This window comes from Salvia hispanica, chromosome 5 (assembly GCF_029641045.1).
Source record: "Salvia hispanica isolate PSC_SH4W2 chromosome 5, Shi_PSC_v1, whole genome shotgun sequence".
Classification (NCBI taxonomy): Eukaryota; Viridiplantae; Streptophyta; class Magnoliopsida; order Lamiales; family Lamiaceae; genus Salvia; species Salvia hispanica.
This window is the reverse complement of record NC_142696.1, coordinates 33,316,548-33,343,072: the sequence shown is the minus strand read 5'-3', so window position 1 is coordinate 33,343,072 and position 26,525 is coordinate 33,316,548. Positions and strand designations below refer to the sequence as shown.

The window sequence follows — 26,525 nt, the reverse complement described above, 5'->3', positions numbered from 1 at the left end:
CCATTAACTGTGTCTTATGCAATGACTATTAACAAAAGTCAAGGTCAATCGCTTTCACATGTTGGATTGTTTCTGAAAAAGCCCGTCTTCAGTCATGGACAACTGTATGTTGCTGTATCAAGAGTCACAAGTCGTGATGGTTTGAAGATATTAGTTTGTAAAGATGATATTGATAGGAGTCAAGATTCTACTATTAATGTTGTTTACAAAGAAGTTTTTCAAAATTTATAAACTCATGGTTGTTGTTGTTACTATTGTACTTTCTATTTTTCTATTTTTCTATTTTTGTGATTTTTGTTCTGGAAACTTATGATCTATTTATTTAGTTAAATTGTTAACTACTATTTTGTAATTCTGATTTTATTATATTGTAATTGTGTAAGATTAGCCCTCAAAATTCATTTTAGTTGCACATTTCCTTATATACATTTTAATCAACGGACAGATAGTTTACTTCGCGGACAGAGATTGATATTTTTCTCCATATTGTATTTATATTTATTTTAAATTTTAAACTACTTACCAATTGTCTTCATTATTGAAAATCCTATGACCCGTGCATAGCACGGGTGTTAACACTAGTTCTTCTTAAACAACACTTTTGTCTCCAAAAAAAAGATAAATAAATAAAAATAAAAACTAAAAACTTATAGCATTCTAAAGCAACATAACCCCAACAACTCCAATTACTTTCTTCAGCTGACAATACAAATGAGTCGTGACTTCTTAGCATTATTCATAGTCCAGTTTTCACTCTCAAACACAATATTTAAATGGGCTACAGAAAATAAAAGGAAATAGCAAATGTCAAATTTGCATTACAACTGATATCTACCTTGTGCCTTGAGCTCCTCGACCCATTTTTTGGCCCGATCAAAGGATGCCTACAGAATGAAAAAAATGTATAAGTAGATTAGGCATCCCTACTTCCAGATTCATCAACGTCACCTTACTTTATCAATGATGAACAACAATCGCAAAGAACTAACTGACAATGTACCATCATAGCCACTCAAAGACCTTTCACGAAACGAAGAACTAAACTCGATTTTCCGGCCCCTATCTCCCAGAAGCACCTAAGCCAAAAAACATAAAAATATTAAGTGTAGAAAAAACTCCATCAACATGAGGAATAACTGTAGCTGAGAAGCCAACATAAACAATTTTTTTTTGTAGTCTCCATAATCAATGGTAATTTTTTTTAGATGGGGTCCAATTTATATAATCAGTCGAATTTGCATTTTAGCATAAAGATAATTGGACTGAATTTATCCAATTATCATGTACTGAGTTACAAGTAGTTGAATTGCACTAGAAAAAGATGATGAGGTAGATAATAAATACATTATCACAACATTACAACAACATCATAGCAAAACTAAAACCGCAAACAATTCAGAAATTTAAAAAACCTACTTCGATGATCAATACATCTAAAATTTCTAAAATTAAACTCCATATAGGAACCTGCAATCAATATTCGGTGAAGAACTAATATCAACAACAAATAACACAAAATTAGAACAATTTTCGCTCGTCTAATGTCAACAAAGAGCGATCTGTACCTTAGAAATCATAAACAAAAATAATCACAATCACCAAAACCGGTGAATTAAATAAAAAAAAAACGATGCAAATTATATGAGTAAAATTAAGAAATGGAGTAAAACCTCCCACTCACTCCACTCATGTAAAACCTCCCACTCACTTCATTTAATCACATATTTAATGACCTTTAAATTATATACATTTAATTTAATTTAATTTTTATTTTAAATGGCAATCTTGTAAATTTCTCCAAAACTCCCCTTTTATATATTGTATAGATTGCATGGTAGTAATTAAGATAAACACATTGTCGTTGATTATAGTGTGCAATCCACGATGAGGGTGTTCGGTTTGCAAGATTGTATCCCGAAATTAAATCAGTAGTGTGTTTGATTCATGAGATTTAGTCTTCCAACTCTATCCTATATGGATAATCAAGTAGACTCACTTTTTTCGAAGATTCAAAATTATTTATGTTAATTTTGTGATTATCTTAAATTTTCAATTATATTGCGAACTATATCCCCCTTTTATAGGTTAGTTTCTTAAAAGACTACCGAATTTGTATAAAAACTTATACTACAACCAAACAAAATTTTTTATCAAAATGAAGAGTAATACACTTCAATTTTTAAAAAATATGATATTTTTGTTTATTTTATCCTTATAAAAATTATTTTTGTTTTATTATTTACTCATGTTATCAATCTTATATAAATATACAATGTTATTTTAATTTACTTAGGGTATATATTAAGAATATACTATTTAGATTTTCTATGAGAAAAGTTCATTTTTCGTTTTGTTATTGTTTATAATGTTTTAAATTGTTTATAATGTTATGAATAGTTACTTTAATCAACACATATTCTTAATTATAAACATCATTACATATTTGTTTTCGGTTTTTTAATTTGAATCCACTCACCTTAGAACTTATCTTCATTATTTGAAAATTTTATGACCCGTGCATAGCACGGGAGGTAAATCTTTACAGTTTACATCCTATATTAACTCAATTATAGTTTTTAATACTCATATATTAATTAGTCTCTAATTAATTAAACAATACTGTTTATAGATTAAATTGCGGAATAAGATCTAACTTATAAAGTTTCTATAACTTCTTAATATAAAGAGTAGTGTAAATTGTCACATTATTTGAAACAAACAAGATGCATAAAATATTATCGTTATTTTAAATGATAATTTACTTTTTATATGTATATGCGGCGGGAAGTAAGAAATTTATTCCTTACAAGATTAAAAGTTTTATTTTTTTTTTATCACTTACTTTATTGTTTTTATCTCTCTAAATTTTTCATCTATCATATCTATTTTATATTCATTTAATTCATCTAAAACAATTTCTTAAATGTCTTCGTAATGATAATGTTTCTTATTTAACAATTTGTATTTATAGCGTTGTACTATGTCATTGAAGTGTGATTCCTCTATTCATATTGGATATTTTAAAGTGTTCTAACTAATATGGAGTATATTTTAAAAAAAATTATATTTAATTAATTAAAATATTTTTTTATTCATCTAAAATACTGTTATTGTACATTTCTTATTCCAATTATCTGAGTTTTACCTCTTTGATCTTAACTCACCCATATTTTTTTATGTATATATTAATCCTTCTAACTCATACTCTTTTATCATTAGTCACACATCTTCTCTTTATCATTAATTTTATTATTTTTACTCCACTTAGATCATAAATTAAAATGGTATAAATGTTACATTTATTAGGGTGTAGTAATTTCTTAATTAAAGTGGGACTGATACGCTCATTTCGCACGGTTTTAAGGCCATTATTGGTCCGTTTTGAGTGTCAAAGTTGCATTACATATCTATTATTTGCATATTTTGTATATTTTAGTATTTTGACATGTGAGAAATGTACAAAATAGAGTATAAAAAGGTGAATTTCCGGAAGCTGGAACTGAAAGGACGCCCAGCGGCCCGTTGGAACAAACGCAGCGGTCGCTGCAAAGACTCCATAGGGCTATGACTCTCTCTAGCTGTCGCTAGACCCTTGCCAGCGACCGCTGGGAAAACGCTGCGCACGACAGCTGTTCAAACTCAATTTTCTGACGATACTGAAGTCCGATTAGGGCGTTCTACATGTCATTCTCTTCGTCTTCGAAAGAGCTTCGCCTTGGTACCAAGATCACCTCAATCGGAGTTCTGTGGAAAAAGTTATGTCTGTTCTACCAAAGTCACGCAAAGCTGTCAACTGTCGTCTAGGCGGAAATTTAAAGAAGGAAAGAAGATATTACCTTGTGAAACCAAATCTTTTCCTTCTATTATGAGGAAGGAAAATTCCATCTTTCCTATTGCTTGGAGGAGACTTTTTTACCAAATTTAAATCCTTCTCAAGCCTATATATACCTCATAACCTAATTCATAAAATTCACCCTTCCAAAGCCCTCAAAAAGGGGAGCTTTCCTAGCTCCTCCTCCAACCCTAATCTTTCACCCTTCATCTTTTTGTCAATTAATTCCATAGCATAAATTTGAAAGTTCTTCATTGTGCAAGGGGTTGAAAAATGAATTAAGAGAAGATCAAGGCTACAAGGATTCAACCTTTGGATTTTATTTGCTTTAGTTCTTATTTTCTTTATGACTTCCCTACAATCGATGTTTTTAGCTTATTCTTTCATGTGTAACTAAATTCATAGGATTTTAGGGATGTGTTAGTAACTTTTATTGGTTTATACAATTTTGTTTTCTATTTAATATCCGCTTTCTTTTTACTTCGTTTATTCTCTAAGTTGTTCTGTAATACTTCATGTTTGAGTGACACATTCGATGAAGATTTAATATAACTTGCTACATAATCGTGCGAGGAGGTTGGCGAGTTAGATCCACTTAGTAGACACTACAGTTAGCTTCCTTTAAAACGACACTGTTAATTGAGAGTGAGGATTTTTCAAGGGTCTTAGGGAGCTTTTAGGAGTTACGGATCTAGGATTGACAACCCTAGTGTTAATAATCTACGCATGTACAGCATGGGCATAAATTATGTGACTCGTTCTATCGAAGTATAAACTGTGCTAGGGTATTGTAGTTGGAATTTGTATAACCATAACTGTGAACGCACATCCCTAGAATTCTCTTATCTCTCATACTTTATCTTTGTGATTTAATTGCATTTAGTTGTTTACTTGCTTTTAATTGTTTTTATTTTCAAAAATCCAAAATTCTATTGTTTCTCTACATAGTATTTGACGCTTAGTACATAATAGTCAGTTGCAATTATATTCTCCGTGTTCGATATCCCGGTACTGACCTTTAGCTATACTAGATCTACCCTGTATACTTGCAGGTATTTTTAGTGCTAATAAAAAGTGCATCAACAAGATAAGTACATTTCTATTTTTTAAAATCTTCGCATTGCTTTGAATTTTTATTTTCTATATATTCATTATATTTTGCATTCATTATTTGAAATATTTATGTCCCGTGCATAGCACAGGCGTTAATACGATGTTAGTAAAACACAAGCATAAATTGTATAAAATAATTAATAACAGACATACCAAAAACAAAAAACTGCACACGCATATCAACTTTATTGTCATGTAGTAAGATACAATTTGTGCTAATTATTTTGTTAACGACTTTATATCTGCAAAATTCAAAATATTAATATAAATATATGGATTTACAGCTATTTCTTATAAATAATAAAAATTAAAGATCCATAATCCAGGATAAGATAATTATCAATTATGTGAGTATCCACAGATACAAGTATACAGTATACTAGTGGAGTATTAATACTGTATTAATTTAAGAAGGTGATACCAATCCCAATATAGTAATAGTCGTGAGTCTTGACATGTGCCATTGCTTGAGATGCGCTGCTGCTGCACGTTGTTCATTATTTACGATGATATTTAAGTGTACTGAGCAATGTTTAATTGCACCATAACTTTTTGTGCACAGACTGCTTCCAAAATGAATCCCATTCCCAGCAACGATCCATATGCCTACTTAGGATTCACCAAAAACGCTGACGCCTCAATCACACGCATTCCGGGCTACATTCCGACCACCGCCGCCTCCACCGACCCCGCAAATCCCGTTCTCACCAAAGACGTCCCCATCAATCCCCAAACCAACACGTGGGCTCGTCTCTATTATCCCTCCGCCGCCACTAAACTCCCCGTCATAGTCTACTACCACGGTGGCGGCTTCGTCCTCTGCAGCGCCGCCTCCTCCATGTTCCACAACTTCCTCTCTGGCATCGCCCTCGCCATCCCGGCGGTGGTAGTCTCGGTAGACTACCGCCTGGCGCCGGAGCACCGCCTCCCCGCAGCCTACGAAGACTGCGCGGAGGCGCTGCGCTGGGTCAACGCCAGCGAAGACGAGTGGCTGACCGGGCGCGCTGATATGTACATCATGGGAACGAGCGCTGGAGGGAACATAGCGTACCACGTGGGGTTAAAGGAGGCGGCGCGGATGAAGATCCGAGGCCTGATATTGCACCATCCCTTCTTCGGCGGGGTGGAGAGGAGCGCGTCGGAGATGCGGCTGCTCGATGACGCGGTGCTGCCGGCGAGCGTGACGGATCTGATGTGGAGCCTGGCTCTGCCGGTCGGGTGTGATCGTGATCATGAGTTTTGCAATCCGGTGAGAGTGGAGATTGTTGAGAAGGTGAAGGTTTTGGTGACGGGCTGCGGTGGCGATCCGCTGATTGATCGGCAGATGGAGGTGGCGAGAATGTTGGCGGAGAATGGTGTGGATGTGATCAGAGAGTTTAGTGAAGGAGGGTGTCATGGGGTTGAGCTTTTTGATGACTCCAAAGCTTTGGTGTTTTATGAGCTTCTCAAGAATTTTCTTTCTACTTAGCTTTGTTCATCCATGTATCATTGATTAGTCGATGTTTGTGGACATTATTAAACTTTTGATTATGCAAGTAAATTAAGAATAAGGTTAAATATCTGATTCGTCTCGACTTATTAGATCTTCGATTATGATTCGAAATGATTTTCAAGCAACACAAACATATATTTGCAAACCTATATTAAGTTATTAACTCTTGAAAATGATGAGTATTTTTATAAATAACTAGATCTGACTTGCCATTCTAGTTGTGTTACAATGCTAACTGATTTTAACTTGAGAACTAATTAACGCAGTATATTAAAAATGTCAACACGATTATGATGCAGTTGTAGAATATATGACTTGAGGTTAAGCAAGTTATTATTTTGGTTTTATTTATTTCATAGTTAGTAGAATTAGTAGATGGAAAAATATTAGTAATTGTTTTTTCCTTCTACTAAATTAGGTTTTCCTTTTAATTATTTTTCTTTTAGTTTTATTTTCCATAAGTTTAGGATTTTCCTTTGCCTATACAAAGGCCTCATTGTTGATCTTAAAACAAAGACTTTGATTATTAATTTTGCATTGAGTTTGTATACTCTGAAGTTATCAATAAGTTTGAGTTCTTTATCTACCAGTTCAGTACTTCTCCGTACGTTGCTGCATCATTTGGTATCTCGATCCAGGTTGATTATCAATGGCTGAACGTAGACATGGCGGAAGACGTAGCGATGCTCGTGGTGAGGGACATGGAGATATCCCAAACGAAGAGGCTGCACGATAGCGTGATCTACGCGACATCAAGAATGATGATCTGAGACAACAGGTTCGAGAACGGTGATAATGTGAATCTTCTAGATTGAAGACTCATGAATTTGCCCCGGACTTATTCTTGTAAATAAACCTAACAAATAAACAAGATAAACCAAGAAATGGAACAAGAAAAATGGATAAAAGGATAGATGATGGATTAGTGTTATGATTTAGGTGAATAACAAGAAAGAAATCCCAAAGGCACTTTCACATACAAACACCTAATGGCTCCACAAACTAGCAACACAAGAACTAGCAAGCATACCTTTACAATCAACCTTAGCCCGGCAAAAGATCGAATGCAACCCGAAGGAATTTGATAAGTCTTCAAAAGATGAAGAAGGTGAGCTCTCAAATATGGAGAAATAGTCTCTTACAAATATTCAAAAGCCGAGAATGAAAACCCTAAAATGAGTATTTATACTAAAACAAAAGTAATAGGGAAAATAGTCTTCTAAAGCTTCAAAAAACGACATTTTCGGCCAAAACGCCCGCCCGGGCATTTTGGGACCTTGCCCGGGCGTTTCTTCTGTCGCCGGGCGGTTTTCGCCCGGCCACGGTTAGTTCCTCGGCAGCTCTGCCCGACTTTCGTCAAACGGTCATATCTCTCTCATCCGAACTCCGTTTGGGGCGTGTGAGGTACCCACGCGAAGGTATTTCGACGATGAAGATGATGGTGGTCTTGGATCAGAATTTGGATACCGTCTCAGTAGGCAGATTGTCGTTTGAACAGACCCCCAGTTCCGATTTGGTGCGGGGTCGAGCCGAATTTGGTGTATTGCTCTCGAGACACCCGGGTCTTCCTTCTGGGCCTCCTCTTCGAGTCTTAATCTTGTTATGAACAGGCCTAAGGACTCTAGCATCTTCCTACTCATCTTCCTCGTCCTCTTTTGGTGTACGTCCTTGAGCGGGCTCGATGGATGATGCGTGTCGGTTGGGTTCGCATCATCCTCATCTTCTTGGGAAGGATTTGACCTCAAATCCGGCACATCTCTTGCAAACTCAAACGGGCTCAAGTCGGACACGTTGAACGTGGGGTGCACCTTGAATTCGCCCGGCAACTCTATGATATAGGCATTGTTGTTAATCCTCTCCTTGACTCGGAATGGGTCACCTCCACGTGCAGCAAGCTTGGACTTCACCTTGTCTGGGAAATGGATCGCCCGAAAGTTAACCCACACCATGTCCCCCGGGTTGAAGATCACTTCTTTCCGCCCCTTGTTGGCCATCTTCGCATTGTGCTCATTCCTTTTGTTAATGTTCTCTTGGACCTTGACATGGAGGTCCTTCACGAATTTTGCCTTTTGAGCACCATCTACATCACAAACAAAAGAAGAAGGCAAAGCCGACACCGCTAGGTCTATCGGGGTTAGCGGGTTAAATCCATAAACAATTTCAAATGGAGAATGACCGGTAGTAGAGTGCACAGTCCGTTTGTAAGCAAACTCGGCAATGGGTAGGCAAGGTTCCCATGTCTTCCTATTCTCACTAACCAAAGCCCTAAGTAAAGCCCCTAGGGTGCGATTCACCACCTCGGTTTGCCCATCGGTTTGAGGGTGCGCCGTGGTAGAGAACAAAAGTTTGGTTCCCAGTTTAGTCTAAAGAGTCTTCCAAAAGTAGCTTAGGAACTTGACATCTCTATCACTCACTATAGTTTGGGGAACCCCATGGATCCTCACCACCTCCCTAAAGAAGAGACCAGCTATGTGCTTGGCATCATTGTTCTTCCTACATGGAATAAAATGAGTCATCTTGGAAAACCTATCCACCACCACAAAGATACTATCATTCTGGGCTTGAGAAGGAGGTAGACCAAGCACAAAGTCCATAGACAAATCTACCCAAGGGTGGGAAGGGGTAGGGAGTGGAGTATAGAGGCCATAATTGTTGCTCCTAGACTTAGTTTGTCTACACTCAATGCACCCTCCCACAAAACGCCGCACATCTCTCTTCATTTTTGGCCAATAAAAATGCTCAATTAAGATATCATAGGTCTTAGCTACCCCAAAATGACCCATTAATCCTCCAAGGTGGGACTCCTTCACAAGCACTTCCCTCCAAGATCCTTGGGGAATGCACAATCTATTCCCCTTAAACTAACCCTCATGCTTATAAAATTGCTCAAATGATCTCTTTTCACATGCAACAAAGATAGATGCAAAATCATTATCATGCTCATAAAGCTCCTTAAGGTGATCAAAAGCAAAGAATTTGGACGCACAAATAGTAAGCATGCTATTTCTCAACACAAGGGCGCCACTATCATAAATACCACTTTCAAGAAGAAGTAAGGATGGCTTACGAGATAAGGCATCGGCGACCACATTTTCCTTTCCCTTTTTGTACCGGATGACATATGGGAAAGTCTCCAAGAAGGCGCTCCACTTGGCGTGCCTCTTGTCAAGCTTGTGTTGGCCACCCAAGAACTTGATTGACTCATGGTCCGTGTGGATGACAAATTCCCTATGCATCAAAAAGTGTTGCCAATTTTCCAAACATCTAACAATGGCATAGAGTTCCTTATCATAAGTAGGATAGTTCAAGTGAGTTTGGTTCAATTTCTCCGAAAAATAAGCAAGAGGTTTCCCTTCTTGCATCAAGACTCCACCAATCCCTACCCCACTAGCATCACACTCCAACTCAAAAGTTTTCTCAAAATTAGGTAAAGCAAGCAACGGTGCATGTGTAAGATCGTGTTTCAAAGTGTTAAAAGCATGTTCTTGCTCACTCCCCCAATTAAACGCCACATTCTTTTTAACAAGATGGTTCAAAGGAGCGGCTTTAATGGAGAAATCTCTAACGAACCTTCTATAGAAACTAGCAAGGCCGTGGAAAGATCGAATCTCACTCACGTTTTTGGGCATGGGCCACTCCTTGATGACCCTAACCTTCTCCTCATCTACCTTGACCCCATCCTTCCCCACAACAAACCCAAGGAAAACCACTTCATCAACACGAAACACACATTTTGGAAATTTAGCATACAATTTATGTTGTCTCAAAAGCAAAAGTGTTTCCCTAAGGTGCCTAGCATGCTCACCAACATTAGGACTATAAATCAAAATGTCATCAAAGTAGACCACCACAAATTTTCCTATCAAGGGCCTAAGCACATGGTTCATCAATCGCATAAAAGTGGAAGGAGCATTAGTTAAACCAAACGGCATGACAAGCCACTCATACAAGCCAAATTTAGTTTTAAAAGCCGTTTTCCATTCATCACCTTCCTTCATCCTAATTTGGTGATAACCACTAGCAAGATCAATTTTTGAAAAACAAGTAGCACCACACAAATCCTCAAGCATATCATCAAGTCTAGGTATAGGATGTCTATACTTAATGGTAATCTTATTAATGGCCCTACAATCAACACACATACGCCAAGTCCCATCTTTCTTAGGCACAAGTATAACGGGTACGGCACAAGGGGAATAAAACTCACGGACCAAACCTTTGGCAAGGAGTTCCTCGACTTGCCTTTGCAATTCCTTCGTCTCATTAGGGTTGGCCTTGTAGGCGGCTCGGTTTGGTAATGATGATCCCGGTGCGAAATCCATTTGGTGCTCGATTCCCCGGATCGGTGGTAGCTCATTTGGGAGCTCACTTGGGAACACGTCCTCGAACTCCTGCAAAACAATATGAATCTCATAGGGAACATGTTCAAGATTAGTGTTAGCCAAACAAATACGTCGGGGAACGGCAAGAAGCAATGGCAAGTGGCTTTGTAGTGCCCACCCAAGCTCGGATTTAGTAGCTAAAAGGCACTCTCTTTTCTCACGGGGTTTTTGGGTGCCACTCCTTTAGGGTTTGGAATTCCTCTCACCATCCCCACTCTCACATGGCTTTTTTCTCTCACTTGCCTTTTCTCTCGCTCTCTCTCTTTACTCAAATATTTATGAGCTTCAATGATGTCTCTAGGCGACAAGGGCTTCAACCGGATTTTCCGACCATGGTACACATAGGAGTAATCATTAGTGTACCCATCCTTAGATACCTTGTTGTCATACTCCCAAGGCCTACCAAGGAGCAAGTGGCAAGCGGTCATGGGAATGACATCACAAAGTACCTCCTCCTCCAATTCCCCCACTCTCATTGGCACTTTGACTTGATTGACCACCTTGAGTTCTCCACCATCACCTAGCCATTGAAGGCGGTAGGGTGTAGGGTGCCTCATCACCGGTAGTTGCAACTTGGCTACCAATTTATCGCTCACCACATTGGCACATCTCCCTCCATCGATGATCGCAAGACAAGTTTTGGATTGAACCTTGCACTTCATATGAAAGATATTAGAACGTTGCTCCAAACACTCTTCTTGCTTAGGTTGGGCGCTAAGGGTCCGAAGCACCACAAGATTTTTCACCCCTTCGGTCAACTCCTCTTCGCTAGAGTAGTCACTATTGACATGAGCGTGGTAAGAGGAGTCATCCCCTTCAACACCCGCTTCTTCTTCATCCTCACTATAGACTTGACCATCTTTCCCTATCACCATGACCCTTTGGTTGATGCACTCTCTAGCGTAGTGGCCATATCCCTTGCACTTGAAACATTGAGGTCTCCTATCACCGGCTTGAGGTGCTCCCTTGGCCAATGGTCGCGCCGGCAACGCCTTCACGTGAGGTTTTGAGAAAGTTGAGGTGTAGTGGTCGTTTCTCCCTTCCTTTGGGTGGTGCCCCAATTGCTTGAGCCCCCTCCCGAGATAGGGTGGAAACTCATCTTCCCTTTGCTAGCGACCTTCTCTTTGCCTTGCCTCTCAAATGTCTCGGCGAATCCAATGACCTCCTCCAAAGATATTCCCCTTTGGGCCTCAATTTGGACCTTGTGCCTAAGAAGCACATTGAGCCCGTGTATGAAGCGGTCTTGGGTGACATCTTCACTTTCCTCAAGCCCCAATCTCCCCTTGAGGGCTATCATATCATAATAGTACTCCATGACGGTCTTGCTTCCTTGCCTCAAATCTTGGAGTTCACCTCTCAACTTGTGGAAATACGATCTCGGGACAAAGGCGGCTCTCATGAGTTCATTCAATTCCGCCCATGACCGTACTACTCCTCGACCCGTGGCTCTCCTCCTCCTCAAGAGATCGGACCACCAAGTGTTAGCATGGCCTCGAAACTTGGTGATGGCTAGTTTGACCTTTTCCTCCTCCGAGTAGTTATGAAGGGAGAATACCTTGTCCACTTGAGACTCCCACTCTAGGTATGTGGCGGGCTCGAACTTTGCATGGAACTCCGGAATGGTGTGCTTGAAATTTCTCGAGGGGTCATCGTACCTTTCCCCCCCATAGGTCCTATTAGGCCTCCCCCCTTCATTATGATGATTGAAGTAGTGTGCCGCATCTTCTTGCCATGCCTCGAAGTTATGATACCCACCTCCATTGTGGTGGTTGGAGTAGGCATCATCATTTCCGCTTCCATCATTCCATCCGCCCGTACTTCTTTCCCGGAAACTAGGCGGTATGGCCTCATTTTGATTAATCCGTGCTCTCAACTCCGCCATACAATCATGGACGGTTGTAAATTCTTCTTGCATGGCCACGAGGTCTCCTTGCATGGTGTTGAGATTAGTTTGCATAGTGGTAAGTTCACCACGCATCCCCTTCACCTCTCCCGTAAGTTTTGTCATCAGGGTGTCGTCGGATGTGGACGCGGTGTCGTCCCCATCCTCCCTCCTAGGCGAATTGTGCCTAGAGTTCCTCGTATTTGATGGCATTTTCGGGTACCTACAAAGAAGATAAAAAGGACTAGGGATACGTCCCTTTTGTTAGTAACACAAACAACGCACACACCCAAGAATGGAGATTTTAGTGAGGAGCTCACTTCCCAACCCACAAGGTATGTCCCCAATTCCCCCAAACTCACACCCAATGTCTCTCGGAAGGCTTAGAGATTTAGTGGCTAGATACTCTCCCTCACTTGCTCTCGATGATGTAATCCCAAGAGTTGCACAAATAGCACAAACAAGATAGACAACTAGGCAAGTGAAAACTAGTCCAAGAAGCCACAAGATTAGTGAAAGTAGGGAGCTAAACCAATGGGACAAATTAACAAACACTTTGTGTGCACAATTTCACCCAACAACAATAGACCCAACAATTGATGTAATTTCGGCCTACAACTTTGTAACATTCACATAAACGTACCCAACAACACATATGCAAGTTTATAGCTAATGCCCATGGATAGATTTTGAGATATCTCTATTTTTATTTTTATTTTGACAATTTTTTAACAATTTTACTCTTTGGAGAATTTTTTTTTTCTCTTTTTTTTTTTTTTTGCTTACAAGAACAAGAACCAATGGCTCTTGATACCAAATAATGTGAATCTTCTAGATTGAAGACTCATGAATTTGCCCCGGACTTATTCTTGTAAATAAACCCAACAAATAAACAAGATAAACCAAGAAATGGAACAAGAAAAATGGATAAAAGGATAGATGATGGATTAGTGTTATGATTTAGGTGAAGAACAAGAAAGAAATCTCAAAGGCACTTTCACATACAAACACCTAATGGCTCCACAAACTAGCAACACAAGAACTAGCAAGCATACCTTTACAATCAACCTTAGCCCGGCAAAAAATCGAATGCAACCCGAAGGAATTTGATAAGTCTTCAAAAGATGAAGAAGGTGAGCTCTCAAATATGGAGAAATAGTCTCTTACAAATATTCAAAAGCCGAGAATGAAAACCCTAAAAAGAGTATTTATACTAAAACAAAAGTAATAGGGAAAATAGTCTTCTAAAGCTTCAAAAAACGACATTTTCGGCCAAAACGCCCGACCGGGCATTTTGGGACCTTTCCCGGGCGTTTTGGGACCTTGCCCGGGCGTTTCTTCTGTCGCCGGGCGTTTATCTTGCCCGGCCGGGCAGTTTTCGCCTGGCTACGGTTAGTTCCTCGGCAGCTCTGCGCGACTTTCGTCAAACGGCCATATCTCTCTCATCCAAACTTCGTTTGGGGCGTGTGAGGTACCCACGCGAAGGTATTTCGACGATGAAGATGATGGTGGTCTTGGATCAGAATTTGGACACCGTCTCAGTAGGCAGATTGTCGTTTGAACAGACCCCCAGTTCCGATTTGGTGCGGGGTCGAGCCGAATTTGGTGTATTGCTCTCGAGACACCCGGGTCTTCCTTCTGGGCCTCCTCTTCGAGTCTTAATCTTGTTATGAACAGGCCTAAGGACTCTAGCATCTTCCTACTCATCTTCCTCGTCCTCTTTTGGTGTACGTCCTTGAGCGGGCTCGATGCATGATGTGTGTCGGTTGGGTTCGCATCAGGTGATCTGCAACAACAGGTTCGAGACCTACAGCGACAATTGGCGCGATTGGAGAAGTGTCGGGGGGAAATCCAACCCGATGAGATCTAAGGCGTCAGAGCGTCGTTCGGTGGACGATCTGTTATTCAACGACGTCTACAGTGGCCAGTCTAAGCCCGTATATGACAAGGATATATTATCAATGACGGTGTATGATGAGCCTGTATGTGACGAAGATATATTTTCGATACCGGTGTATGATAAGCCCGTATATAACAAAGATATATTTTCGATACCGGTGTATGATAAGCCTGTATATGACGAGGATATATTGTCGATGCCGGTGTATGATATGCCAGTATACGGCGAGGATATATTCAATGAGCTACCTGGATTGATGAGTCAATCTTCACCACCTTCCGTGAAATTTGACGACGCTACCGAAGATGAAGGCGTTGTCGTTGATGGTGATGATATAATCGAAATTGTGGGCCAGGTAGAAGGTGGAGTTTCGTGTATTTCTCCCAGTCCAGATGGAGATTTATTTGCCATAATGACTGGTTTTGTGCAGATCGGGATCTATTGTACGAGATGCCTCTTGATAATTCACCTAAAGGTGTTGAAGTACATGGATCAACTTTTTCAGTTGATTGTTTCTTTGAGGTCTCTATTACTTGGAGAGGTGGAAGCATTCAATTTGGTGGAGAAAGGATGTGCCCTACTGCTGAAGAGTTTCTACAATACAAGGAGGTTGTAGATGGCGATGGTGGTGGATTTGGGAGTGGGAAGAGGGGATGGCCGAAGGGTTCGAAGAATGGGAATAAAATTGGTGTGCAGAATGATTGTGATGAAATATGTATTTTTTCTGTTAATGGGAGTAGTATTGAAAAAGGAATATTCTCGTTCTCATGTTGTTCTTCATTCTCATCTTTTGTGTATCGTCGTGGAATGCTCAAGTTAAATCATCAAACTAATCCTGCTGATATGTGTATGTCTTCTATAATAAAATTGTTCTTGGTATTGCATATGTTGGAATATTAAAATATAAACTTTATTTTGTAAATATCAAGATATTATACAAATATCTAGATATTATGTAAAATTATCTAGAATTGGAGGTGAAAATATCTAGATATTTTGGTAGAATTAACTAGAGATAGAATTCTATAGAATATAGATATTTAGAATATAAAATAATTAAGTAGGAGAATATCTAGATATTTTAGTAGAAATGTCTATATATTTTTAGTAGAATTCTGATAAGGCTAATTTCATGCATTGGTTATGGGGTTAAATTAAACAATTTCCTGGGTCTAACGCAGTTTTTAAGCCAGGTGTGTAGAGGAAAATGCCAGATCCAGGAAGAAGGAAGGAATTGCCTGGTAAAGGAATTTGGCAGGAATAGTGAGCAGAAAGAAGGGAAAATCGCTAGACGGAGGAGAATTCTAGAAGAAGGGCAGAAAGGAGAATTCAAGGAAGATTCTAGAAGCTCGACTCCACGTTATAAATAAGAGCACGCAACACGCCTGAGGACATCGATGATCTATTTTTAGCTCTTAGCTCACTCCTCACACTCTACACACACATTAGGGGCACCAAATTCAGGGGGTTCGGGTTCGTAGTTGGCATCATCGTTGTGTATTACGCGAGGCGAAGAAACAATTTACAGCTTTCAGTCCTAATTTCTGCTTTTGAATTCACCGAGTCTTCGCTATTCGAAACTCGGCTTTATTTTATTGAATCTCTGTTGAATTCATACTCGTTTATTATGGAAATTTACGTTATGTTTCGTTTCATGTTGTGTTGCTTGCTGTTTACTTTGGATGCTTTTCGCACTTGATCTGCTGGCGGAAGTTGAATTGTGCTGAAATTGTAGTTGATCGGTCGAATTTGGTTAGATCGGTGTGATGGGAGATGGAAATTGTTGTGGTTTGTTGTGGATGGCTTGGATCCGGAGCGGATGAAGCGTCCGATGCTTAGATCTGTTAAATTCTGCATGGGTTTTGAAGTTTAGTTTCTGTTTTCTCATTTACCTCGTCTAGCAGTAGTAGATCTGTTAGTTTTCTTAGTTAATCGTAATTTGATAGTCTAATTTGACATGTTCTGTCTCGAATTGTAGCTTACTCTGTTTACTGCATTTTGTGATCAAGAATCATTGTTGAAGATGAAGCTAGTTATTAGTTAAATTCTTGGTTAGTTATTTGCAGCTTTTCATTTGTACCTTGCTATTTTGGGAAATGGTCCCCACTGTCTGTTCTTCATCTGTCTAAGTAGTTTAGGGAAAGTAATTCGCTAGGTCTGGTAAGTTTCACTGCTGGAGTGTTGATCTGTTTACATCTATGTTTTCATCATGCATGCTTTCGTTATGTGTTCCTAGGTCTAGCTGGTAGAATAGATCATTTATATTTCCCAAGTCTAGTAGTTAAGTCTCAACCCAAAGCTGCGTGGCAGCAGCCAAAAACCTTTGTCCAAAGTCTCTTGAATGCTTTCTTACGCTTCCATCTCTGTGGGATTCGATCCCTACTTCCTTATACTAAGTTTTTAGTGTCGTGGGTTGAGGGTTTTAAAACAGGAAAGGATTGTGTGTCCAACGACCGAGGATTTCAAGGATTCTATGTGATCTAGTGGATTCTCTGGATCTGAGAAGTTGAGCAATATTTAAAGTACACATACATCCGAGAAAATACCGAGTTTCAAATTCCATAGAATGTAGTAAAATATCTAGATTTTTATGGAGAAAAATCTAGATATAAAATATTAAAGAATCTAGTAGAGAATTCTAGAATAGGAAATGAATGCCTATAAATATGACATAGTTGTACCATTTTCCATAACTTGAACAAGTTGAGAATTTGAGAAAGTTTGAGAAATAAAAGTGTTCCTTTGTTTTCCCACATCACCAACCTTTCCTAAATCATTTCACATATATTCCACCCATTCTCCACTTAAATATTTCCTCCAAACTAAATTACTCCTCCAATATATATCTTTTATATTCCAACAACATATTTTTGTAATGATTCTTATCCTGCAGCATCAAAGTACAATCAGAATATCATAATATGAATTCGACACATACGCAATTCCCTCATCATACAAATGATACCATAACTAGTAAAATCAATAGTCTTCTTGAAAAAATTTGAAGTTGAATCTTAGTCTCTTCATAGTTACTCTATAATCAGTTAAAATCAATATATCTCTACAATCCATTATGCCAAGTTATGTAAAGTAGAGAATGCAGTACAGCAGCAAGCTCAAGGATGCAAATCAATTTCTAGGGAGTTTTTGGCTACCTCATTTGGCGATCGAGCCGGTAGCCTCTCCACGCACAATCTCATCGATCAAATCCTTAAAAACGAGCCGCTCAATGTCGAGAACGACCCTTGAAACATCAGCATCAAAGCTCATCCAATTTTCTGACCGGAGCAGCAGGTCGTGGCCGAAAATGGCTTTCCACCCGTCGTCCTCTTCACCCAAACTGCATACTGGACTCCTCGTCTCGAGCTCTTCAATCTCGCGGCACAGTTCTTTCAGCAGATTCTGAGTATTCAGCGCCCGCCTTGCTAGCTTAACTGGGCTCTGCCAAGGCTTCGATTCCGGACCCAATCTTCTTGCAAGAGTCTCGTTGACAGCATCAAATATTAATCTCCTCCGCAGCTTTTCGTTTGTTTCCAATGACGACCGGATTGTGGAGTTGAAGGACTCGTATTTAGATGAAGCGCTCGCCTTTGTCTACTCCAAGATTAGGAACAACTCGGGTTTAAGGGATTGCCGGATTGATGAAACTGGAAATCCGTCAGGTTTGAGCCAATGTCCCGAAGGAGGAGGCCTGAAGCTAGTAAGATCTCGGAGATATATCTGTGGTCCGGGTTCTCGTTGTTCTTACACAACGAGGTAATGTAGTCTGTCTACGCCTCGTCGTGGCTGGAGTTGACCCTTCTGAGCTTCTGAACTAAGTTATCAATGTTCAGAAGACTTTCACTCATGTAGTCAAATGCAGAGCTGGAAACGAAGCTCTCCGTGGAGCTCCGTTCCACATCGTTCAAATCCCTCTCGTTAACTGCGGGTTCAACTAATATCTCTAGTTACTATATATGGTAAGTTACAAAAAAACACATGCATTATAAATTAAATATATTACCTTTGAGCGTCTTCCTTGTGTACTTCACAGGAGAACGAGAGTCGTGTGCAAACACTGCATTGTCAAGAACCGAGACGGGGGGCGAATGACAGAGACCATTGAAAAGTGGCGAGGGGCGAATGACCCCCTATACACGGAGATGCTGAAGGGGGTCACCGATAGTATGAGGCGCGATTTGGACCTCCCACCCCTCCCCAGGAGTGACGCCGGGACTAGCCAAGGGGACGACGAGGAGTGAGCCGGGGGCTGCGTGTGTTGAAGATTTTTGATGTATTTTTTTATGAACTATGTATTTTTTTTAATTTAATTATGTATTTTATTTTGAAATAAAACGGTTGCATTTCCCTCGTATTCGTGTCGAAATTTTAATTCCGTAAATTGCATATTTGTGAATTTGTGAATTTTTATTATTGTTCTTGTCCACCGGGATGTTCTTGGGGATGTCCTTATGACGTGGCAGGAGGTGTTTTTTGAGTGTCCACCGAGATGTCCGTCGGGACATCCGTCCCTATTGTGGATGCTCTTAGTAACCGTTTTTTCCTTCTACTAAATTAGGTTTTTCTTTTTTACTTATTTTCCTTTTAGTTATTTTTCTTTTAGTTTTATTTTCCATAAGTTTAGGGTTTCCCTTTGCCAATATAAAAGCCTCATTATTGATATTAAAAGACAGACTTTGATTATTAATTTTACATTGAGTTTTTATACTCTAAAGTTTTCAATAAATTTGAGTTCTTTATCTACTAGTTCAGTCATTCTCCGTACGTTTCTGCATCAGATCATATTAAAATGTCAACACAAATTTGTGTTGACGTTTTAAATTAATTTGTGTTGACATTTTAAATTAATACATTGTATTAAAATATCAACTAATTTTATGTTGATATTACAATGTAATCGTGTTCACGTTTTTAATATACTATGTTGATGGATGAACAGAGTTAGCAACTTTAAAAAGTTAGCAACGGATCACACCTCTATTTAATTCGTGTAGTTTTACTCTCATCTTCTCAAGGATGACCCACAATCTTACAATATTCCCAATAATTACAATTAATTAATACATCTCTACCTAAAATATGGAACCATTATTTTCTTTCTCCATCTTGCTAATTTTATTAATATTGGGGCTCATTATAAATAAACCGAATTTTTGGGAGGTTGGAATAATATTATTCAGAGTTAATTAGTTGGATCTGAGTCTGACTATGACTTGTTTTATCAAAATAGTCACATTTGTTTAAGTTCTCAGCATATTTAAAAATAAATTCATGTTTTATTAAAAATACAAATTTTATGCAATTGTTTTGTTTTGTTTTATATGTCAATAAAAGTATTACTCGTAATTCTAGGTTGGCGTGGTGGTTTAATGTGATATGTCTGGGTCAAATTCTAACCCGCAATTTATGGATATACTTTGAATTACAACTCACACTTCACCGGTTCACCCTACATACATTCTATGCACTCCTCCACGTGCTTCACCCTGACACGAACACCTCCTTATTTTAAGAACATATAAAAGCGTTGTAATTTCTGAAAAAAACTCGAATCGACCCAATCTTGCACATTTCTTCAATTTTGGGTTCTTTGTGTTTTCCCTTCAAGAAACACATCTTGGTCCCCAAAATTTTTTAGAGGAAATTATTTATATTCAATTTACAAACGATTAATGTTATGTATACATTGAGAAGAAGATAGTTAGGTCGGAAAATAATGACAGATATAAATGGAAGGGCTTAAGAGATTCCCAGCGCTTCAAATTGTGCCCTTTCAATATTTTCTTCTCTCACTTTTCATGGGAGATTCCAATTAAATATCAGGTGTTTGATCGTTTCTCAACTTATATATTAATAGTTTCCATACTGCCCATTTCATCTTTAATAGATCGAGAAAAAAGAAGTGTTAGGTCAAAATATTCTGGCTCACAATTCGAGTTTGATTAGGCTAGCAAAAATTATACTCCCTCTTTCCCATTGTCTTTTTTTTAGGCATTTAAATTAAGAAAATTGTGTGTAGTGAATTAGATGAGTTAATAAATGGAATATGTCTTTGCTGTGGATGAGTGTCCTCTTTTTTACCTCCAATGAAAACAACATAAAGAAACTTTATTTATTTTTCTAAATAGTTCTATCAAAATTGTTTCTAGTAAGCTTTGCTTGATGTCATTTTATGCCATGCATGTACCACGTCCAACACTGTCTCTTTCCCTCTCTTACTGTCACACACTCACACACCTTATAATCTCAAGAACATATTGTTTCGCCTTAAGAAATGTTATATATATATATTTCTCCCTCAATCTTACACGAGATAAATTGTTATGCAATATATAAACATTTAACTTCCCTTTCAATATTCTTACCTCACATTTTTTTACGAGAGTTACCGTTACTGAACTCAACTTAATTACTCCTTATATGTTGCACGATAAACATTTATCAGTATCTGTGTCAGGTTGCACGATATATGTTACGTTCTTTTGTGTTAATTCTTATGTCCGTATGGTTATGATCATTACTTTGTCGAGTTGAATGTGGTGGATATAAGCAGCACATATTGAATTTAAATACTGATGTATCCTTTTGTTCTAGGGATTGAAGGGCAACAATATACTATTCTTTAGTTGTGCATGATGGCCTACGATCAGAACTCAATACCCAAAGATTTGCGTCCGTTAAATCTTATGAGAACTCTGCCTGAGGATCCTAGGATTTCTCCGGCTACTTCTTCTGGAAGGCCAGTTGAAGGATACTATGCTAGCCCACCGGCTGATGGTAGCCCGGGAGCAGTGCCTCTAGTTTATTATCCTGCCACAATTCCAGAAGTTGGGTTTATACCTAAAGCATTTAACAATGCTGGAGTTGCCGGATGGATTCAACAAATTATGCCGCCTCCTCAAGTCCAACAAGGTGTTGTGAGTGGTACTGTGGTTAATTCGTCGTGTGTATATTCAACCAGTCCTAATTGTGGGACACAAAACGGGTGTAGTCCTTTAGATCATGCTTGTGATGAGGGTGGTGATCATGATTCTTTGACAGGCCGGAAGGTCAAATTCTTATGTAGTTTCGGTGGGAAAATACTGCCACGCTTGACTGACGGGGCATTGAGATATGTAGGAGGGCAGACGAGGATAATTAGTGTTACAAGGGATATTCTATTTGGTGATTTTGTTCAGAAAATGGAAGATACATATGCACATAATATGGTGATTAAGTATCAGCTGCCGGATGAGGATCTTGATGCACTTGTCACCGTTTCTTGTCCTGATGATCTTGAGAACATGATGGATGAATATGAAAAGTTGGTCGAGGCGTGTTCTGATGGGTCTGCTAAGTTGAGAATATTTCTGTTTTTGCCTGCAGATCTTGATCCGATAGGGCATTTGCAAGACGGTGGGCAGAGGTATATAGAAGCTGTGAATGGGATAGGGGATGTGTTTAATGGTAGAGATTGTATTGATAGAAAGGAGAGTATTGAAAGTACTATTTCTGTTGAGAACTCTGAGTTGAGTGGGGGTGATAACCTAAGCCATGGTACAGGGGAGGCTGCTGCCGGAAACCTTGTTCCTTTCACTACAGCACCAGCATTGGTTTATGGAGATCCTAATCCGGTGCCTTATGCCGACTCTTATGCTGCTACTTCATTAAGCATTCCAATGGCTAAAACAAGTGTGGGTTGTGTTATGAATGAGCAAGATGTAGAGAGACCTTCTGTGCCTCTCGCATCAACACCTGTTATGAGTTATCCGGCTTCTTCATCGTATTATGCAGATTCTCATCAAGAAACATCCAGTTATGCCCAATTTCATCATCCCCACATGGGATTCCCAAGTCAAATTGTAGGGACTATTATGGCTTCCCCTCAACACTTCACTTCTGCCGTCCGCATGAAAATGAACCACCCCTCGTACATCGGTATAAGGCCCAATATAGTTCCTGCTGTTGGTCAACCTCAGCAAGTTCAAATGGAGAATTATCCTTTTGATAACATCATGTCACATAGGCTTGTTCAAGGATACAATGTCAGTCAAGGGGGAGTCTATAATTGGCAACAAATTCCACATCCCGAGCAGATAGGTTTATTAGAAGGGGGCTCGACTCCTCAACCAGAACGGATCATAAGAATAGAGGACTGCCAGATGTGTCAAAAAGGATTGCCTCATGCTCATTCAGATACAGTAGTTCAGGAGCAAAAAGGAAGTCCTTCTAGCACTATGTCTGATATCAGCTCTATGTCTTGCAATATCCCATTAGATGCTCGAACCGTTCCACACAAGCCAGAAAATCAAGACCCTTCTAAGGTGACAATTCCTCACGGTGTCGTAAGCGGAGTGCAAGTTCCATATAGTGTTTTTATAGCTAATACTCATCTATCTTCCCACCAGAATGTACTTGTCCAGGCTAAACATGAAAGGTCCTTAAACAATGATTTTGTTCCTATCGGTATGCATTTGCAAGGTCGCCAATCCCCAACGGAGTACTCTCAAAAGATATGTACAGATGATTCTACTTCATCGCCATACGACTATAAAACTATAGCGGAAATCAGAAATGAAGACTCACAAGATAACAAGCCACACCAGATTCCTATAGGGGAGGTTGTTGGCAAGCACACTTACTCATCCACAGAATCCTATGAAGTGATGTCGACTCCTCCTTATTCACTAGTCGGGACCAGTCCTTTATCCTCGGATGAAATGGTTGGAGCTCGTGCAACAGAAAAAGAACATCCTGTTAATGAACGGAACGATAACGTTTTATGTTCACAGCCAAGAATAGGTAGTGACAAAGGTGTTGCTCATGAGGCATTTGTATCGGCATCCCTTGGAATTGGAGATATTCTAGAGACATCCGCGCCACAATTTATCCACCAGGATCCGTGGAATATGCGCCCTGATACCCATTACCCTCCTCCTAAACCAAGCAAGATTCAAACAAAGAGGGATCATAATGCAGGACATCGAGATCCTTTTGTGGACAACAATCTGTTCAACGGTGGAGAAACACCAACAACTAATTCTAGGGAGTTAGTGTCAGAAACTACACCTGATGATGGAGTTCACCACCTTTCCAACAATCTTAACTGGGATCTGAGTCCAGATCATAGTTCGTCCAACAAAGGTCTACAATCTATTTTTGTTTTTCTTTATAGTTAATACAAAACTTGTTCCTCTTATTTCATTAAACTATAGTCGTTTTTCATGCATATAAAGGTTCAAGTGAGGAACAAATAAAGAGAGAAATTGAAGTTGTTGCTGATGGCGTGGCAACCCCGATGTTTCATTTGTCTATGCATTCAAATCCAGACTCATTAGCGAATCCGAGGAATGATTCTGCATCTATATCCCACGAGAATTGCGATGGCCAACCTGCTAATGTAGATCCAAAGCAACCAGATGTATGTGATTTCTTAAATTTTCACAAGACTATATTTATGTAATACTTGATGTTGCTGAGTATGTTATTTAGGAAATCAAGACCAAATTATCAGAGAATACAAGTTTTGGGTTCCCTGCATCAGGCGTTGGCCGATTACAGGTTTTTTATCTTCTACTAGCGTTGTTTGATTTTTAACAAGGTTAGCATTCTCAAATCTTGTTATTCTTGGCAGATTATTATGAACAGTGACCTGGAAGAACTACGAGAACTAGGTTCTGGCACGTTTGGTACTGTTTATCATGGAAAGTGGAGAGGCACTGATGTTGCAATTAAACGTATCAATGATAGATGTTTCTCCGGAAAGCCTTTAGATCAAGAACGCATGGTTCGTCTCTTTATTATTCTGGTGAACCGTGATCTGTTTTATAGTTGCCTTTGGGAATATAGCAACTACTATTTTGTCTTGAGTGAGATTATTTTATCTTACTATACTATAATTTTGGAAAATTTAATCAGAGGGATGATTTTTGGAATGAGGCCATCAAGCTAGCTGACTTACACCATCCTAATGTTGTTGCCTTTTATGGAGTTGTGCTTGATGGCCCTGAAGGCTCAGTTGCAACTGTCACTGAATACATGGTCAATGGTTCTTTGAGAAATGCTTTGCAAAAGAATGATAGGTATCCTATTTATTTTTCCTATACATATATAGTATTTAAAATATTCTTTACACTGAATTGGCAGGATTCTTGATAAGCGCAAGCGTCTTCTAATTGGCATGGATGTTGCATTTGGAATGGAATACTTGCATGCAAAAAATATAGTACATTTTGATTTGAAAAGCGATAACTTATTGGTTAATCTCCGTGACCCACATCGACCAATATGTAAGGTTAGCGATTGAAAATATAATTTTCTTTTGTATGATGAGAGTGTGAAAGGGCAAGAAATCTCCACATCGCAAAAATGTGTTACCCCTCTCTCATATTGCTTGTAGGTGGGTGATTTGGGACTGTCAAAGGTGAAATGTCAAACACTAATATCAGGAGGTGTAAGAGGAACCCTTCCATGGATGGCCCCGGAGCTTTTGAACGGAAGTAGTAGCCTCGTCTCCGAGAAGGTCTGTTTTTTTATCCGTTTATCTATTACTCCAATAGAACATTTCTAAGTTAGCTAAGTATTTATTTTTTAAATTTACAGGTGGATGTGTTTTCATTTGGAATTGTATTGTGGGAACTTCTAACTGCGGAAGAACCATATGCAGATCTGCACTATGGGGCCATCATTGGTATGCTTTCATCTCAATAACACTGATGCTTAAATATTTTACTTATGTCATCTTCGCGTTGGTAGGCGGTATTGTTAGCAACACGCTGCGGCCTATTGTCCCGGAAACATGTGATCCTGATTGGAGAGCTCTCATGGAGAAATGTTGGTCATCTGAGCCATCTGAAAGGCCAAATTTCACCAAGATTGCAGAAGACTTGAGGGCTATGGCCCTTAAACTTCCATCTAAAGGCCAACTCCAACATTCTCACCCCAAAACCTGATTTCTCTCTCTTTCATTTACTATAATACTCCCAATTCCACCTCAACAAAAACTAGCTAGGAATATAATCCTATGCTTCATGCTTACAGTTACAGTGGTATTTTTTGGATGAGACTTACTATAGAGTTATAATCCATTTGCAATGAAATTAAGGAAAAAGTATTAGCCTCATCTAATATTCCAACGAGGTATCTTTGCTAATTAAATACACTAATTCTTATTTTTAAAATAAATATATTTTTGTTTGAACATCTATGTTATAAGTATTATGCTGCATACTAAATGCAAGCATAAATTAATTTTTGGTTTTCTAAATTTATTTAATTTTAAAAATTATTACTCCCTCCGTCCCAAGATATTAAAGCCCTTTCTTTTGAGCACAGGAATTTAGGAGATGTTGTTTAGTAGTGTAAGTGGAGTTGTTAGTAAAGGAAATTTTTACCATAAATAGAAATGACTCAAATATGTTGGGACACCCCAAAAAAGAATAAAGGTCTAATATCTTGGGACGGAGGGAGTAATTTAGGGATGTCAATGTAGCCCACAGCCCGTGGGCCGGCCCGAATAGCCCGCCAAATTTACAGGGCTAGGGCTGAAAAATTCTAGCCCGATAAAATTACAACCCGATTAGCCTGCACCCGATTAACCCGCAACCCGTTAGGGCCAGACCAGAAAACCCGATGGGCTGACCCGAAAACCTGATAAAATTTCTATCGTTCTATTTGTTTGACTCTAATTCGACACTTCATTGGTTATTTTATAATATAGATTACTAAAAAATAACTTTCAATTTTATATATTAAATATATAAATTATATATTAAATTTTTATTAACTTAATAATAGACATATAAATTAAAAACTTCAAATTCACTAAAAAATATATTTAAATTTCTAAAACATGCTTTAAAATTTCTTGATGTTTTTGTTTTATTTTGCATAAATCTCAAATATTAGTGTTTGATCATGTTTATATTTGAGTTTAAGCATATATC

The 26,525-nt window shown here is 38.8% G+C and overlaps 1 protein-coding gene and 1 pseudogene across 1 annotated transcript; both read left to right on the top strand.

Moving 5' to 3' along the window:
- Positions 1–5,462: 5,462 nt before the first annotated feature.
- LOC148926677 (carboxylesterase 20 pseudogene) lies at positions 5,463–6,504 on the top strand (annotated as a pseudogene).
- Positions 6,505–20,233: 13,729 nt separating this feature from the next.
- On the top strand, positions 20,234–25,696 carry LOC125189498 (RAF-like serine/threonine-protein kinase 20). The gene is made up of 10 exons (XM_048086770.2): positions 20,234–20,424; positions 21,196–23,724; positions 23,817–24,001; positions 24,073–24,141; positions 24,215–24,367; positions 24,499–24,662; positions 24,727–24,874; positions 24,980–25,102; positions 25,183–25,270; positions 25,336–25,696. Exons 2-10 carry the CDS (start codon positions 21,234–21,236, stop codon positions 25,530–25,532), a joined length of 3,618 nt encoding a protein of 1,205 aa, XP_047942727.2. The 5' UTR covers positions 20,234–20,424; positions 21,196–21,233; the 3' UTR covers positions 25,533–25,696.
- Positions 25,697–26,525: the final 829 nt, after the last annotated feature.